The sequence below is a fragment of the Rhipicephalus microplus genome, chromosome 9, assembly GCF_043290135.1.
Source record: "Rhipicephalus microplus isolate Deutch F79 chromosome 9, USDA_Rmic, whole genome shotgun sequence".
NCBI lineage: Eukaryota > Metazoa > Arthropoda > Arachnida > Ixodida > Ixodidae > Rhipicephalus > Rhipicephalus microplus.
In genome coordinates this window covers 41,831,484-41,848,787 of record NC_134708.1, presented here as the reverse complement: position 1 = coordinate 41,848,787, position 17,304 = coordinate 41,831,484, and the positions used below count along the sequence as shown (strand labels likewise).

General features: G+C 42.8%; 1 protein-coding gene and 1 non-coding gene across 2 annotated transcripts in view; one reads left to right on the top strand and one right to left on the bottom strand.

Moving 5' to 3' along the window:
- Window positions 1-1,312: 1,312 nt before the first annotated feature.
- On the bottom strand, window positions 1,313-1,454 carry LOC119165942 (U4 spliceosomal RNA). Its single transcript, XR_005109087.1, has one exon. It is a non-coding gene; the product is annotated as a U4 spliceosomal RNA (small nuclear RNA).
- A 377-nt stretch (window positions 1,455-1,831) lies between these two features.
- Window positions 1,832-17,304, top strand: part of Strump (WASH complex subunit strump) — a 43,172-nt gene continuing 27,699 nt past the window's right edge. Inside the window, exons 1-10 of the mRNA XM_075873495.1 lie at window positions 1,832-1,971; window positions 3,827-4,061; window positions 5,865-5,971; window positions 7,954-8,038; window positions 9,429-9,529; window positions 10,067-10,259; window positions 13,153-13,305; window positions 14,067-14,180; window positions 15,613-15,790; window positions 17,119-17,255. Coding sequence (XP_075729610.1) covers window positions 3,840-4,061; window positions 5,865-5,971; window positions 7,954-8,038; window positions 9,429-9,529; window positions 10,067-10,259; window positions 13,153-13,305; window positions 14,067-14,180; window positions 15,613-15,790; window positions 17,119-17,255 — 1,290 coding nt within the window. The 5' untranslated portion in view covers window positions 1,832-1,971; window positions 3,827-3,839. The remainder of the gene's footprint in view (window positions 1,972-3,826; window positions 4,062-5,864; window positions 5,972-7,953; window positions 8,039-9,428; window positions 9,530-10,066; window positions 10,260-13,152; window positions 13,306-14,066; window positions 14,181-15,612; window positions 15,791-17,118; window positions 17,256-17,304) is intronic.

Genomic DNA, 17,304 nt, shown 5'->3' with positions numbered 1-17,304 from the left:
TTCCCGTAGCCGAGGCGTTGTGACAAAAGCACACGTGTAGCTTTCGCTCACGACATTCATTCCAATTTGAACTGCTATTTACAGCTTCGCTTTACTGCGGCCATGCACAATGAGACGGACAGCACGCGGACTTGACAGTTTCTCTCAATTGGTAAAAAGACTAAAAAAAAAAACGGAATCGCGAAGAACCTACGCAAGGGGCGCATTCGCGCGTCACCGTAGCAGACGCTCAGAGCCGCGAAACCAGTGCAGCAACATTTAGGGGCAATATTATGAGGCGAAAGCCTGATTATCGTGTGGAAACACCATTTTTAATGCTACTCTGACAGTATAAATCTATAGCCGTACACCGGTAAGAAACTGGCCGTCGCACGTGTCGCCAAAGGCGCAGAAGCCCGGCAACGCACGACCGCGCGAGCGATGCGCGACCAAGCCGGATTGCTCGTAGCGCCCTCTATCGCAACCGCGTATGGAGCTTCAGGAAAACAGCGGCGGTCGCGCCACTCGACCTATTCTAGTACACTCTACTACCAACGCCTCCTCTAGAAAGATGCTTGAGTTATGGCTCGCGCTCCCAGCGAAGTTGGCCTGCCTTCAGTTTTAAACAAGCTCCGCGCGGTGGCACTCGTGACCAACACTATCCTTACTGGTAGGTGTTCTGTGGGCGGGCGGTACCAGCTAAGTGTTTTTCATCTGCAACCTATGCCCGTGTGCTCAGATTTGGGTGCACGTTAAAGAACCCCAGGTGGTCTAAATTTCCGGAGCCCTCCACTACGGCGTCTCTCATAATCATATAGTGGTTTTGGGACGTTAAACCCCACATATCTATCTATCTGCAACCTATAGGGGCGCGTCAGTCGAGAGTTATTTGAGACCTGTAACTGTGCACCACTATTGCGGAGGCTATGCAAAATGTTGCGTTGTTGCACCGTTCGCCACAGGTGACGCTAGCAACCGAGAACATTTTAAAATGAAGAGAAAGGGTGTGGCAGCTGTTTTCTTTCTCATGCGGCAGGCATCTTTTTAGAGGAAGGCGTTGGTACTACCCATCATTCCCATGGTCGCTGAACGGATGGATGGATGGATATGGCTGTACCCTTTAGATCGGGCGGTGGCTAGCGCCACCGAGCCGAACGATAGCAGCACCAGAGTGCTCTCTAGTTTATTTTGGGAAACTATGAGTTGAACCACGCATTTTCAGTCTTACAGCGGTAGCTATAGTAGTGTACATGTGTTGAGTGGTGGGTGTGTGCACGTATTCTGTGATGTTGCCACTAGTCTCCAAATTCTGATTTTTGGTTTCGTAGGAGAAGCCCCGTAGGGCCTGCCAAAAATTGCCATGGCCGACGGTATTTCACGTCGTCCCGGCGGGGTATTGGGAAAAGTTTTCAACTAGCAATAGTCGCCCCTCAGTTTACACTTCATTGGGTACGACACCGCCTCTGCGCAAAGCTGACGTTAACAAGTTTTTTGAAGGCATGCTACTACAAGTAGCCACACTACATGCGCTGGGTGTAGATGCGCAAAACTGGCAATTTGTTGAATAATTACTCATATTTGTTAAGATTTATGTACCTTAGTTGATTTATATGCTTAAGCCAAGATTACTTTTATAACGACTGATATTTTTTGTTTGATTTTTTGAACGAAATTTGCTATAGCGTGTACGCAAAAGCATCTCAGTTTTGCGCAGCCACATCACAGAACACCTACCAGTTTACACCTTTTTACTTCGTTTGCATAGATGGCGCCAGTTGTCTGCAAACATCGCCGTTTGCCCGTGTTGGCTGGTGTGAAGGTTGGGTAGGGGTTTAACGGTACAGCTGTTTTAACAAACTCTCGTCATACCTTTGAAACATACTGCAATTCTAGCGCACGTTAGAACGTTCTGTTTGCATTCAAGACACATCGGTTGAGCGAGAATTCCGGAGAAATGTTCACTTGACTTCTCTCGATCCCATTGAAGGAGAGGCAAGTTTTGGTTCGTCATGTGCATCCGTGCTTGAAAACTTGTAGTTGCAATGTGATTACCACAGTACAGTGCTTGAATCATGCATAGCATCCTGAAGGGCCCGGACAAGGCCGTATTATAACCACGTGTTAACGCCAGCACTTCGTGGCTTCTCCAAGCTGTCGAAACCGCATGCACACATGTCCCCAAGTGCCTAGGGGGCGGAGTGTTTTGATTCGTCGTCGTGTTAAAGCTTTCGCCTTCTCGGCTTAATTTTTACAATGAATCTTCGTGATACTTAGGCACGAATTCGTGTCAGAGATGACGCTGAGATGTAATGCACCCAGAGTCATTTTGTAACGCACCTGCATGGATTGATTGCCTTATTCTGTGTGGCAGAAAAGTTCATATCCGTGGAAAGACGGTTTCATCCCTCGTACAGTACGTTTGATGGTATTTGAAACATTAATTGCGTTTTATATCGCATTTGGGGCGCCGCGTTTTTAACTTCGGGAGATCGCGACGTACCATTGCTGGCAATCAAACTAGGTAATATCAGAAAAATGTAGTTGACAGCGTGCGCGCATATTACTTTGCATCAAAGTGTATCGAACCGGTCATACGGACGCATTCAGTCGCGATCGGCTTTGCGATTGGTTGCGGTGCCCGATTTGCATTAGGGAGCTCTAGCAATCGAGAAATTTTATCTCGATCGGTTTTAATCGTCATCGAAAATGCACACCCTTATATCATGCAGTGCGTTAGCTAGTCAAGCCGAGCCTTATATTTGCAGTTTTGAGACGTTGCTGGGAACACGGAAGATTTTCCTGATCGCGCAGTTTGAAAAGTGGTTACAGGGAATCGCCTAGAAAAACCTTGCACCTATTAATTATTGCTTCGAAGCTAAAATAGAAACCAATCTCATGACATGTCACAAAGGGAGACACCCATGTTATGTATAATATTGCAATGTTTGATATGCCATCTTTTCAATTGTGCAGTTCTCGGGGCAACATAGGTGTTATATAGCCTAGAACATGATACCCATTTTTAAGGCGTGTGATGAAAAACTGCATGTTCATTCAAACTCCATCATTGCAATGGTGCAGTTAGTTGACTAGAGATCCCATGGACTTCATAACTAGAAACACGAAAACCTCCTCTAATGATATGCCCTGTCAAATGTGTTCATTCAAGCAGTCTTTACAGAAGGCTGCAGTTGACTTTGCACCATAGATTTTTCCAGTTGAGCAAAATGTTAAACTCGTCTCTATGGCATCGTACGAAAAGCTGCATTCATTCGAACACTGTCTTTCCTACGGTGCAATTGACTTGGTCCCATCAACTTGTTAGCTACTAGAAATATGAAACTCTTCTCTATGATATTGTTGTGTTAATTCAAACACTGTCCTTGTATTGCTACAGTTGAGTTGGTGCCATAGACTTCTACTCCATTTCATACATAAAGTGTAATGCTGTGGAGGCTAACGAGACATTTTGCAGTGTATGCGTGCGCACCATGAAGAGTGTAATATCTTTACCACTTGTAATGTGATTTCTTTCTTCAGGATGCATAATGAACGAAGGTGCTTTCTGCCTAAGAAATTAAAAAACCTTTCCATATGGATTCAATACGTTGTTCGGCAGTGCTTAGCATCCTTTTGTTTCATTTTTTAGTGTTTGATTCACAGCTGATCAAGACACCCGACACACAATGACAAAAGCTTAGCGTGAGACACATGGATTCGCACATTTTGCTGAGCGAGCTTGTAGCACAGCCTCCAGAGCATTGCATATGATGTGTGAAACCGAGTATAGCTGCTGAAAACATGAAATGGGTGTGTTCAATCAAACACTGTTTCCTCAACGTTGCAGTTGGCTTGGTACCATGGACTTCCTAGCCGAGAACAACGCCTGCGGCCAGACGCTGCTGCACCTCGTCTCTAGGGGCAATGCCATCGTGGCCGAACTTCTGAGGCTCTCGGATGTGGTCCCATCTATATTCAAGCTCGACAACCGCAAAGACGTGGCCGAGTACGGGGACATCCTCCTTGACTACAGCTACTTTAAGGTCATCGACCAATTCGAGAACAAGATAGAGGCAAATGATGTAAGAATACGTTCCCTCACTGCTGAGATGTAGCCACTCTTATGGTTTGCTTTGTCATATGGAAACGAAGAAAAACTTGCAGTTAGCGTCCATATGAGGCCAAGTCAACTGATTCTTAAGTGACTTGCTTTCATGTAATGACCAGTCTTTCAAGCATAAGCCAACCTTTTGTCGTTCTTCCACAGTAAGCATTTTTAAAAACGATAGTCTTTCTTGGGGACCTTCGATGCATAAATTTTGGTCTGTCTGTCTGTCTGTACATTTGTCTGTCCGACATTAACGGTATTCTAAACCGCACCAAAGTGGCCAAATTATACTCCAAACGGCCGACCCCATCCGCAGCGCCCACCAATAATGCTCAAGATTCAGCGTTCATACTTGTGCAATGGTCAATTAAAAGGCAATTATTGCGCATATCTGAGGCACCATAACAACACGTCAATATTCTGTATGTGTGTCTCTTACAAGAAAAGGCATACATAAGTTATTCAAAGGACCGTAGCGTTTATCACGCTGCGTTGACCATGCAACGCTTGCACAAAAAGGCGAGTGTTTCCAACGCTTTGCTAAGACTACACAGTGGTGGCACCTACCCATCCCCTTGCGTTCTACACCTTATCACCTCTGAGACGGGCGCGCACGCCCGTCTCGAACGCGCAACAATTTCCAAGAAAACTGCCAGATGGCACTCATGTCTCACGTGTGACGTGACTTAATGTACTCGTTCGCCTCCGCTGCACGCTCGAGGCACTCTAAGGCGGCGCCTCCAGAATACCATTCACCAATTTTATTGTGCAGAACATCAAATAAATGTTTTGTTCACTCTCTCTAGACGCAAGACTATCGTCTTTCGACGACATTTGCAGTGTAACATGCAGATACGGGGCCAATTCTTCTTTCCTATTAAAGCTTCATAAGAAACAAAGAAGCAACTTGTATCTAGCATGTGTTACACTTTGCCATCTAAAGATTTTATTAATGCTCATTTCACCATTCTATGGCTGCTTTGCTAATTATAAGTGTGTCAAGTGTTTTGTTTCATTCGTAGGCTAGTTCTCACCACCATATACATCGCAAACTAAGACGGGCTTGAAGGAAACGTAATTGGAAGCTGCAAAAACCACATATTTTCTTGCCAGTTCAATAAATGACTTGGAAATTGTCAAATTTATTGCATCTAAGTTGCATGCAGAAGTATAATCATATTCCAACTCCCTCGAAGTTTTTGTGAAGGTTAGAAATTTATGGACATTATACCAACTTTTATTGAACATGAGTTCTGTCCGCAAAAGAAAATTATTGCTCATTGGTCCCCACACGTCTCATTAGAAGTCATTTAACAGCTAATGAACCATCAGGGCTACATTCTTACACGCAGTTTGTGCTTATCATAGGGGACTAATTCTTGAACAGCAATGTAGCTGAGAAGGTCCCTGGGAATCAAAAACTGTCTTATTTGTCAGTGTTTGCTGCGCTAGGTATATTTCTGCTTACATACTTCAACTAACAAAAAACGTACTATGCCAAAAAGCGTTCACTTTTATGCGCAGCTGAAAGTGACAGTGTCAAAAGCAATGTTTTATGAAAGTTGTGCAGTGTATCTCCCCTGCCATTGTCCTGGGTGTTGGGATCGACTTCGAAAATTTCATTTAAAGCTCACACCTCAGCAGGTGTACAACCATCAAACAAAGCTCTGTTGGCGACTTCTTGTACATTAAAGATGAATGATCAGGTTCTTTTTGAAAATAGTTTGTCCAGAAAAAGTGAGAAGTATGAGTGGAAATCTTTTTTTTTTTTTCATAGCAACTGCAGGATCGGGACGAAGAGCTGCGCGAGAACTACATCGATATCCTCACGAGGTTCTACCTGGCATTCGAGAGTATCCACAAGTATACCATTGACCTGAATCGGTGAGGTTTTGTGCGGTATTGTCATTGCTATCCCTAATGAGTGTAAAACATCACAGCACTTCACTCCACCATTTCAACAGAATGGTATTAGAACAAGTGAATGATGTCAACAGATTTTCCTAATGGCCCCGCCGCAGGGGTCTAGTGGCTAAGATACTCGTCTGCTGACCCGTAGGTCGTCAGATCAAATCCCGGCTGCGGCGACTGCACTTTCGATAGAGGCGAAAATGCTGTAGGTGCGTGTGCTCAGATTTGGGTGCACATTAAGGGGGCGTACTGTTCTTAGACATTTTTTGTTTATTTCTTCAGTGATCTTGATCAAAGTGCACAGAATTATGCAGTTTTTTTTTTTTGCTGATTTCAAATGCCTAATTAGTTTTTCTGTAACTCACCTTATTCCTGAGATAACTTAAGTTCACCCCCTATTGTTTAAGGCTGCCAAAGAAAAAAAGTGCTTAATTAAAAGTGATATTTAAAATATCCTAATATAGCTAATGACTATAGATTGAAATAATGCAAGAGTTTTTTTGTTTTTAAGCCTTTCTTATTATTCTACAGCAAAACGAACTATTCATTTTCAAAAGCAGTTGTAATTGTGTTAAAATTTTGATGAGTAATCAATTAAAAAGGCTTGTTCTCTAAATTCTGTTCCCTTACTTGCACCCTACACACATACAGGTTTTCATTGCAAAAAGAATTATTGTTGTACCTGCCCTAGCTGCAGAGATATTGAGGCCTCAAAAGTGAACAGTTGTAAATTTACGTTTTTGAGAAAAATGGAAAAAACTGAAAACACAAGGCTTCTTCAAAAAGCAACAATCATGGTGTGCATGTTTTGCAATCGTCATAAAGGTGCTCATAAATTCGTAGCAGAGCTTCCAACACAGGTGCCGGCAAACTATAAAGAGGCCTCGAAGTTGGTTCCCCATTTTTTTGCAGGTTCTGCAAGTTAACAGCACTAAGATTCTGGACAGTTAGAATAACATCACAAAAAAATTACCACTTCCTGGTGTGTAAAAATTTGCAGAGAGATGGCAAAATATTTGCAGATACCAAATATGTCAATTTTAAAAAATGATTTTTTTGTCACTTTTTGGTCCCAAAGAGCAGTCTGCCCCCCCCAAGTGGGTCGAAATTTTCGGAGTACTCCACTACGGCGCCTGTCATAATCATCTTGTGGTATTCGGACGTTAAACCTCGCATATCAGTCAAGCTTTTCCAATGTTTTCGGCTTGCCAGTGTAAAGCCACACCATAAATATAACCTGAAATAACGACAAAAAAATGAACTTTATGTTCAGACTAAGCTTTTTCTCAATGGCCAGTCGTCGAACTTATAATCACTTCACATCTGTCATCGACGTAGTACACTGTTGACAAATACGGTAAGCTTCAAAGCAAGTGTCTCATATTATTGTCACTGCTTTACGCATGGGTACTCCCTATTCCGATTGCACAGGTCCCTGGAAGGCACATGGGTACTGTGTTGGTGCTCAATACTGGTACTACCAGCGAAAATGTTGTAGAATTTATAAGCCATGGTAAAAACTAAAAGAAGCTCACTTATTTTGCAGCATTTAAATAACTAGATCAAACTGGCCCTAGTGATGTTGGTATCAGTGTACCAGCACAGCACATAGCTTCATCTTAAAGCAGCTTAATAGTAGTGTTAATTGGAATGCACGAGGAATCTTTCATTCATTATGCGAGCTTTGAAATATTTGCACCATTGGGCCTCTGCTGCAAGGTCACTAGGGAGCACCAGAGCCTTGTGCATGCATAAAGCTAGCATGCATGCGGAAGACATTAGCCATTAGGCAAGCTGTGCTGTTGCCTACTTCAAACCAAAAGGCAAATTAATTTATAAAAGTCTTTCGACTGCTATGCTTTAGTACACACATTATCGTTCATTATATATTCGTACCGTTACGTCTGTAGACATGTTCTATTTAATGTGTCATTCACTGTTATGCCAATTTCCAGCTTTCTGGAAGACCTGGACGAAGGAATCTTCATTCAGCAGTCCCTAGAGTCGGTGCTCGTCAATGACGACGGCAAGCAACTTATGGTGAGTGAACAGTTGACATTGCCCAATTGCAGTTAATACGGCACTCTGTAGTTGACTTCCTAACAGATGGCATGGGTTGCCAAAGTACAACTTCAAATTCTACTTGAATGAGCCCTGAAACACTTTTTTGAGTAACCATGAAATTTATTCACTAGAAAAGCCTATTACCTCACAAATCGAACGCTGCAAAAATTTTAAGAATTTGTTTAGTACAAGCAGAGTTACAAAGATTTGTCACACGCTGCAATCACATTCTCTGTTCTCTCGTCCTGATGAAAGCGCTGAAAGCTGAGCAGGGAAAGACGGGCAGGGCAAACAAAAAATGTCACTCACGCCTCGTGACCTTGAGCGATATGGTCTTCGAATACGCGGCTTTTTCAGTGCTATCATGCGCGCCAACGTGAACACGTAAAAGCCTTTTGCAGTGACCTCTGTAACAACCGAGCGCCCCATGTTCTAATCAGCCAATGGCTGATAGATGGGCTTACTGGGCTTAATTCTGTGATTTTTCGAGAGAAGAGAAAGCTATTTGTAGCTGACTTCGATAATTTATTGCAAATTCCAGGCTGCGTGCTGCGCCATAATATTTGGCTCGCATGTTGTCGGGAGCTTCTACTACCGATCAGTATCGTTTTCTGACCATGCTCAAAAAGTGTTGCAGGGCCCATTTAAGCTGCCATTGTGGTGAACAGTGTGAGGCTGCATTGGTTATCTCTATAAAATACACTTTCCTGCAAAACAAAATGCTTCTACGGACGATTCTTGTTGAGTCTATGGCCTTTGCTGTTCTTTGAAATTTGTGTACACATGGTATCCGAAGTCGCGGAAATCCTACCCTACACATTTTACTCAATAAGGAAGGATGCTCAGCAAGGGCTAACACTGATGAACACTTATGATGCACGTTTTAGTTTCTTGCTACTGAAGTCATTTCAAAGCACTGGACATGGCATCGATGACAGCACATAACACATGGGAAAGCCACTTTCGTAGCTCATGTAGGAGTAAGGTATGTTGTGGTGTTCACTAAAAAATTGTGAAATACCTCAACACTGGTACGTGCACTCTTGTCTCGCTGCATTATTCATGTGGAAGCTGCATAGGTCACCAGAATGGAGCAGGCTTGCATGTCATGATATCATGGCGTGTCAACACTACGGGTATTAAAGTAAAAAGTACTTCATGCAGACATTTTTTTAAAAATTATTCACAGTGCTCTTGTGTCTATTTGTATATTATAAATGTCTTAATTGTCATATCGATCTCTCACTTCTTGTCTCATATAGCACACCATCTGGTAGATTTGTTGTAATTTTTTTCATTGTCAGTATTTGACATGGTTTATCACGGATATACACCTCTTACTGAAGGGCTGGTGATGTCATTGCAGTGTGAGGCCCTGTTCCTCTGCGGTGTCATACTTCTCGTGGTCGACCAGAAAATAGAAGGCATTGTCCGGGAACGCATGCTCGTTGCTTACTACCGCTACAGGCAAGTCTGTTTTCACGTGTCTTTGCAGATCCGTCTATATAATGTCAATAACCTGCAGTTTTTCCAGCTTTAGTCTACTGATCCATTCAGGACAATTGCCATGATTATCCTTCTTTTTTTCTTTCCGACCTAGAACTTACTGCACTCACTGTAACCTGTAACTTGACTAGACTTTGAATTCTAATTGTAGTGTACCATGAGAAAGCTGATGGAGTGGATAATGTTTTATTGTTGGTAAGCTAGGAATTGGAAGAAGTGATCACAAGAGAAACTAAAAAAAAGGGGGACTTGAAATCTATCATTTGTGTTGTCGTTAGTTTTTTGTTTTGTTTTTTCGGCAAACCTTTCAATCAGCAAAACTGGCTATTTTTATGATTGCATGCTACCTATGGACCATGAGGCTTGAATGTATATTGTCTTTTCAGATAGCTATTTTGTTCTCTTTTTTAATTACTTCTGAAACCAGCAATGCAGCGTTCAGTTTTCTGCCACTACGTCCATCGCTGTTTTTCGTCCGTTATACTCATACGATTGCAGTGCACAACGTACGAGTGACGAGTCCAACTTTGACGACGTTTGCAAGCTTCTGCGGAGCACGGGTTTTTCGTCTGCTACTGGTGCCAAGCGGCCTGCCAACTACCCAGACGATTACTTTCGACGGGTGACCCTGAACGAGACCTACATCAGCATGGTGCTGGGGCGGCTGAGGTCAGACGACGTCTACAACCAGGTACCTGCACTTTACTTCACCGCAACGGCTGTTGTGGGCTCATTTTCTCTTGCACCATTGTCACCCTCAGCCAGCCTAATTACGAGCAAAGGTCGAGTCGTGGCGCACACGACTCGACCGTGTGCGCCACGACTTTACCGAGTCCACTGGCAGCCTCGGCGGCAGCGCCGCTTCTCACTGTGTCACTCCTTTTACGTCGTAAGCAGCGCAGAATGAAGCGGGGCTGGATAATAACTCACAATAAAGCTTCAATAATTTGAACTCGGTTATTTCAAAATCCCTCTTAATTCAAAATATTTTTGTGGTCTCCTGTTTTGTAATGCAAGTCTGAGCGGATAATTTGAAGCGGCCGTCAGCACAAGTCTAGTTATTTCGAAAATCGCCGGCACAATTTTTTTTTTAAAATGAAATAGGGCCTCTCTGTAAATTCCCTTTTTTTCGTTCAAAAGAAGTCAAAGATTTTACTTTCAGCAGGATGCGAGTCATAACCCTTAAAATACTTAACATTTTAAGCTTTATTATACTTAGAGCATGTAAGCCATCATAACTAGCTTTTAAGCTTAAAAAATGAATTGATTTAATAGTAATATTTTTACTTAAAGGGGTCGTGTGACACCTTTTCAAGTAGCCATGAAATGGGTTCACTGAAGAAGCTTATTTATTGCCTCATGAATTCACCGCCGCAAATATTTTTAGAATCTGTCCAATACCTGCAGAGTTGCAAAGATTTCTCGCGCGCTGCAAGTGCATTCTCTCTTCTTACCTCGACGAAAGCACTGGAAGCTAAACAAAAAGGGATCGCACGAGAAAAGAACATATGTGACATGTGATTTCTGAGTTTGTGGAGTCATTTGCCGAGAGAAGAGAGCAATTTTTAGCTGACTGAGAATTTATTGTGAATCGCATGCTGCGTGCTGCGCTATAATATTTGACTTGCGTGTCCTCGGTAGCCTGGACTACTGATCGGCAATGTTTTCTGACAATATTTATAAAAAAGTGTTGCGGGGCCCCTTTAAATTTGAATGGAGGCTTCGCGACAGAGTGGATTTCTTTTGGATAGGTGCTTTCACGGTTGAGAATTCCTACACTGCAGTGAAACCACCTTTACAGACGGTGCATTCGGATTAACATGCATTTATTCATTCCTTGCGAATACTTCGAAATTTTCAATAATTTATATTCGAACCGAACCAAATTTGAATACCCTAATATTTGTTTGAGTATTCGAAGCATTCAAACAAATGCACAAACCTACAAACAAATATTCATGAACATCAAATATTCGAGAAATATTCAAGTTAGTTCGAATATCTTAAATTTTAGAATATGTAGTTATCGAATCCAATACGAATATTACAAGTGCAATATTCGCCGAATATTTGAAGCTTTCGTATCTTCGCACACCCCTAGTGAAAACTTAAGTCGATATGAGGCCGATAGTAATGCCTATAGGATCACGTGTGTGCAATAAAAGGTTGAGCTCACTCAGACTCACTCAAAAAACATATGTTGCACTTAGGGCTCACTTAGACCCAGACTCACCTACGTATCACTCGACCGGACTCACTCGGGAGTCAGACTCACCAAGAGGATGCTCACCAGGACTCACTCAGACTCGCAGCTTGATCGGACTCTGAGTGAGTCGACTCATTAGTGAGTTTGCTGACCTCTGATGAAGAGTAATGCTAATGGGATTTACGTGGGCTATTGTGGTGGTCATGGTTGAAGTCACGACACTCTGTCAAATTGCTCACTCATGTACATGTTTCATTTTTAATTGTTTTTCGGCCAAAGTTTGTCACTATCCTAAAAAAATCATATTTTCTAGATGTGCAACTGCAATAAGTGAGAGTTCGATGGGCTCGAACCGCATTAGAGTTGTGAGCCGTCTTGCCACTTTGCATGTTTGCGAAACGTCTTCTTCCAAAACTGAGAATGCCAAGCTTGGTCGGTGGTCAACCTCAGTTGGTGTTTTAACAGTTGTTTGGCCTGTAATGCAACTGTTTTAATCAGATGTAGTAATAGCCAAGCTTAAAGTCGCCCGTGTGGCAGTATGGTTAGTTGTCTTGACATCTGCCATAATTTTCAGTAGCCATTGTCTCAAAATCTAGAAGTGCTCGTAGTGTAAGGAAAAAAATTATTGTCTTTCAAGGATTTAAACCCTCAACCAATCTGCAAATGACTGGTGAAACGGTGAACCTTTCAGCCACGCAGCTGAGGCTACCACAGAACAGCATTTGAGAATTTCAAAGCATGTACTACTTAGCTGTTATGACACGCTGGTGCACTTGGACTTTCCTCTACTCGACTTGATTGCTGTGGTATGAGTATTTCTGTGTTGCAGTGCATTATGATTGCATTTCATTGGGGCATCTTGATTTAGTTCTTTTTTGGGCCCAGGACTGAATGCCCAAGTAGCTGCAATACTTGGGGCTCATTCACACATGCAGCTTTCAAATTCGCACGACCGAAGTGGTCGTAACTGTTCTAGCGCGCTGAAGTCGCAAAGCGACCTGTCGCAACTAGCCGGAGAGGGTCGCTTTTGGTTTGAAAGTGACTGTGTTTGATCAGTCGCACAGAGCTCATCTTTGCAATCACACAATCGTAGAACGGTCGCTTTTCGATCAAAAGCGGTCATTCAAGGCTATACGTGACCAGTAACTTTGGGACGTCAGTGTTCTGAAACATTGCGACCGCCTTGTTCTCCAACAGACCTGGTTAGTTTGGCAAGTCTGTAAAGAATTCACGTATTGGTATGAGTTGCATATTATTGCTATCTGTCAGTAGATGGCGACACAAGCCCAGGCATGGGGACAAGTTGTGTGTTTCTTTTTTTAAGCATTTAAGGGGTGGTCGTCGAAACAGCATTTCTCCCTGATGTCAATGTCGACAGATCTCGGCCTACCCACTGCCGGAGCATCGGAGCATGGCACTGGCAACGCAGGCGGCCATGTTGTACGTGGTGCTGTACTTTGCTCCCGAGATCCTGCACAACCAGCAGGCCAAGATGCGGGAAATTGTCGACAAGTATTTTCCTGACAACTGGGTACGTGTCTTATCTTGTGTCAGCAGCCATAGGCAAGTGTTTATGAGATGTAATGAGTTAAATATGTACAGACCCCACTGATCAAAATGTAAGCATCTAGGGTTAAGTCATGCACATTTTTTTCTTTGCACTCCCTTCACTCTGAGCCACATCAGTGTAATTTTGACTCGTAGACTTCGTCAGAGTCAGTATTACATTTGGCGGACCACATTCATAGCGACATGATGTGGTCATTTCGAGCAATTGTTTATAGCAGTGGCCATACAACAGAATTGAGCTCACATTTCAATTAATGAGATTCTACATTTGGTAGCTATCGTAGTTTAGCATATAAAATGATCGTGTAGCACAGGCACTGATGCCTGTGGTTTCATTTGTGTGAAATTATCTTTACTGAAAGTGTGTTGGATGATTATGCTGATTGAATAAAAACAAAGCTGTCAATGGTTAGTTCCGATATCTATCATTAATTATTTCACATATTATGTTACCATTATCTACACACTAAAGTCCAAACTGATGGCCAGATGTGTAATTAAAGAAAAGAAAAAAAATACTGCTCTTAACAAAAAGAGATCTGATTGCTTTGGTATCGGTATGTATTCTATATTTCACATACTGACAATCCCATCTTCAAAGTATAACGTTAATACACTGTAGAAACAGCTGAAAAAGCCTCTACAGCACTTGCTAGTTTTCATTTGTGCCAGCAAGGCATGCCAGAATAGCTAAAAAACACTCGCAATGTGTTTGCTTCCCAGGTGATCAGCATTTACATGGGCATGACGGTGAACCTGGTGGATGCCTGGGAGCCTTACAGGGCGGCGAGGCAAGCCCTGCTCAATACTCTGGACACTGCAAACGTTAAGGACCAGGTAGGGGAATGTGGTAGTTGTCCATCATGGTTCATTAAAACATCCATACACCTTCATGCTTCCCCAAAATTATGTTAAGCATACAAATCCTACAAGTGCATGATTAACCTCTGAATATCTGCATGACCTTTGTGTTATGTTCAGGAATCGGTCACGGTGTCATGGTTGACCTCCTCTATGTGCGAGCCTTAGGTTTATCAGAATCCAGTACAATAGCCGAATGGCTGCATAGTTCCTGCTATAGAGTTTGCTACACCGAGACCATAGGTACTTCTATGCGGAGTGGACAGGTTTGCGTAATACAGCATGCATGCTGTACTCAATTACTCGGTCAGTCAGTCAATCAAATCATTCACTCAGTGAATAAATCAATCTTTATTAGTTCATTAATAATGAATGCCACATTGGATGTGGATGTGTTGAGAAGCCCTCAAACGCTGTAAAATGCTATGCTTTCTTTTTTTTTATTGCGATAGCAGTTATATGGATAGTCTCCGCTGGTTTATGCTTTCGCCACCACGGTCATGCACCGTATATGTATACATATCTATACCATATATATGAAAACTCAAGAAAGAAAAAAAAGCCGCCCACGTTTGGCACCCAGCTCGTCGCGATGCGCCAACGAGCGCTTATCTCCTACGCGTACTTTGCCCCACGAATGGGGGTTGGGGGGGGGGGGTACGTGCTTGTGCATGCGTGCTTATTTTTCGGTGGGGAAAATCATGTGCCTTGGCCTGATTACATTAGTTGCCTGGGCCACAAAGCTCACTTTTATCGCTGAGCAAACCCCGTTTGCAAAAAGAGCACGCTTTTCAAACGCAACAAAGTAACAACTGAGACACTCGTTAGTTCACACTCATATCTGTACCTGTGATTACGTTTTGTGCAACGTTTTTGTTAGAACAGCGCATTAAGAGTTGAACTCTAAATGTTGTTAGTTAGCTCTCGTCTTGTATGTGTTGTTTTCGTGCGTCATTTGTGTGTGAATAGCGTGGTTTATGTCTCGATCTGCTAGCAGTTCTCAGTGTTACATTTCAAGTTGTTGCTATCGCATTCATTGCTTCGCCCTTGCGGCGAAACTGTGAATTTTTTATGACATACGTCATTCTAGGTAGCAAAACTGGCACTCTGTAATTATGTGTGGTGGGGTGAAACGTCAAATTTATGGTTGAAATAAGCCAAAATGGAAACAAAAGTAGTAGAAAAGGTGGTAAGAAATGAAACATAAAGTAAAAGTTGCATAATGACAGTATAGAACTTAAAAAAAAAACAAATGACTGAAATGTTGCACTTTACAAAAATAAAAAGTTCAATTGTCTCCATTCGGCCAAAAAAAGTTGTCGGCCAAATTGTTTTTGTGGTCTTTAGGTTGTCCGAATCGTCAAGACTTCAGTGTACTTAGTCCTGTTAATTTCGAATTTCTTCTCAGGCTCAGAAGTACCACAACCGCATCAACAAGCTGATTCCGAGGCTGCAGCAGCTGCTCAAGGAAGGGGCGCTCGAGGAAGACTTTGTGCTCGACAACGTCCCCAAGCTGCTCAACACTGTGCGGGAGTGCAACGTCACCCTCCGATGGATGCTGCTCCACACTGTCAACCTCTCTCAGGGTGAGTGTGGACTCACCGCGGAGTGCACACACGTTTTGTCTCGGCAGACACTTTGCTGTCTCTGTGAAGCAACTCTTCATAGTAATTGTTTCCTAATAGACCCTTTTCGAAATCGTAAAGTTAGCTTTCCTGCTATGCGGTTGGAACAACTAATGGCGGCTTGTCATTTAGCGCAAATAGCCTGTTCAAGCTCATTTTGTTTATGCAACAACGTGGAAAACAGGTGTTGCCATTAGTTGTTAAAATGTGCAGGGCAGAAAAGTGCACTTGCCAGTTATGAAAAGGGTCCGGGAAAGCTCAGCTGTAATAAATTTTATATTGCCTAAATTATCAGACTAAGCTATTGTGCATGCTGAATTGGCTCTGAATTGGTACATCAGAACTCCACTTACAGATTCCTTACTTGCATGTTTTTCCGCGTATAACAATTTGAGCATCCGGTCCTTTCAAACAGTTCGGAAACACTTGTGTATTAGAATCACTTTCTGACACATCATTCCCACAACATTCCTGCCTGGTGTGTTCCAAATTGTCGCTGCCCTGGATGTGCTAAGCAAACACGAGAATGAGTTTGAAAATGTGCTTGAAAGCATTACACTTAAACCTCATTATCACAAAGTTGCATCTTAAGAAAAAATAGGCTCTTTATAACCGAAAATTCTTTATAAAGGCATATTCCTAGCACTGTATCTATTGCAAGACTATTATTCATTTACCTCTTTATAACTGATATTTTGTTATATCAAGGTTCGTTATGTTGACGTATGAGTGTATACGAATATAAAGCATGCCGTTGTGGGGGACTCCAGGTTAATTTTGACCAAGTGGAGTGTTTATGTGTTCCTGCATGTCGTATTCACAGTTAGTTGGAAATCAAACCCGCGTCTTCGAGCTTAGCAGTGCAACACGTTGGCTGCTAAGCTGCACAGCGAGTCATGATGCGAAAGAGCTCGATGTATCGACAATGTGTTTTTTGGCCTTTCCCACAGCTTAGCTCTGCATTTCAACCTTTTTGACTTGTGAAATATTGCCGCAGAAACTGCTTTCAATGAGGTTTCTACCAGGAGAACTACCGAGCTGCTATGCAAGCGTCCACAGTTTCGCACGCTTGCATGCGCTTTCTGCGGCGCCGCGAGACATGCTCTTAATGCTCGGGCTCGTGACAGTGGCCTAATCTGCTGGTTATCAGAGAGGTGTTTGAAAGAGACATTTGTGTGGAACGTTTTAGCAGACTCATTTGTTTCACCTATTTTTCTGGGCGCAAGTTTGCCCTTAGATAAAACAACTGTTTGTGTGACTCTCTTGCAATACGTGACAATATTGTCCAGGTTTCATTGTCGGCGGGGAACTGAACAAGCGTTGCCGCCAGCTGCGCGACCAGGTCCATCAGGACAGCAAGTACCAGCCGCTCACTGTGTTCCAGCTCCTACTGCACACTGCCCAGTTCGAGCTGAAACTCAAGGAGGTCTGTATATGCGACTGGTCCGAAATTACTTCCGACTAATGTTAGTTCG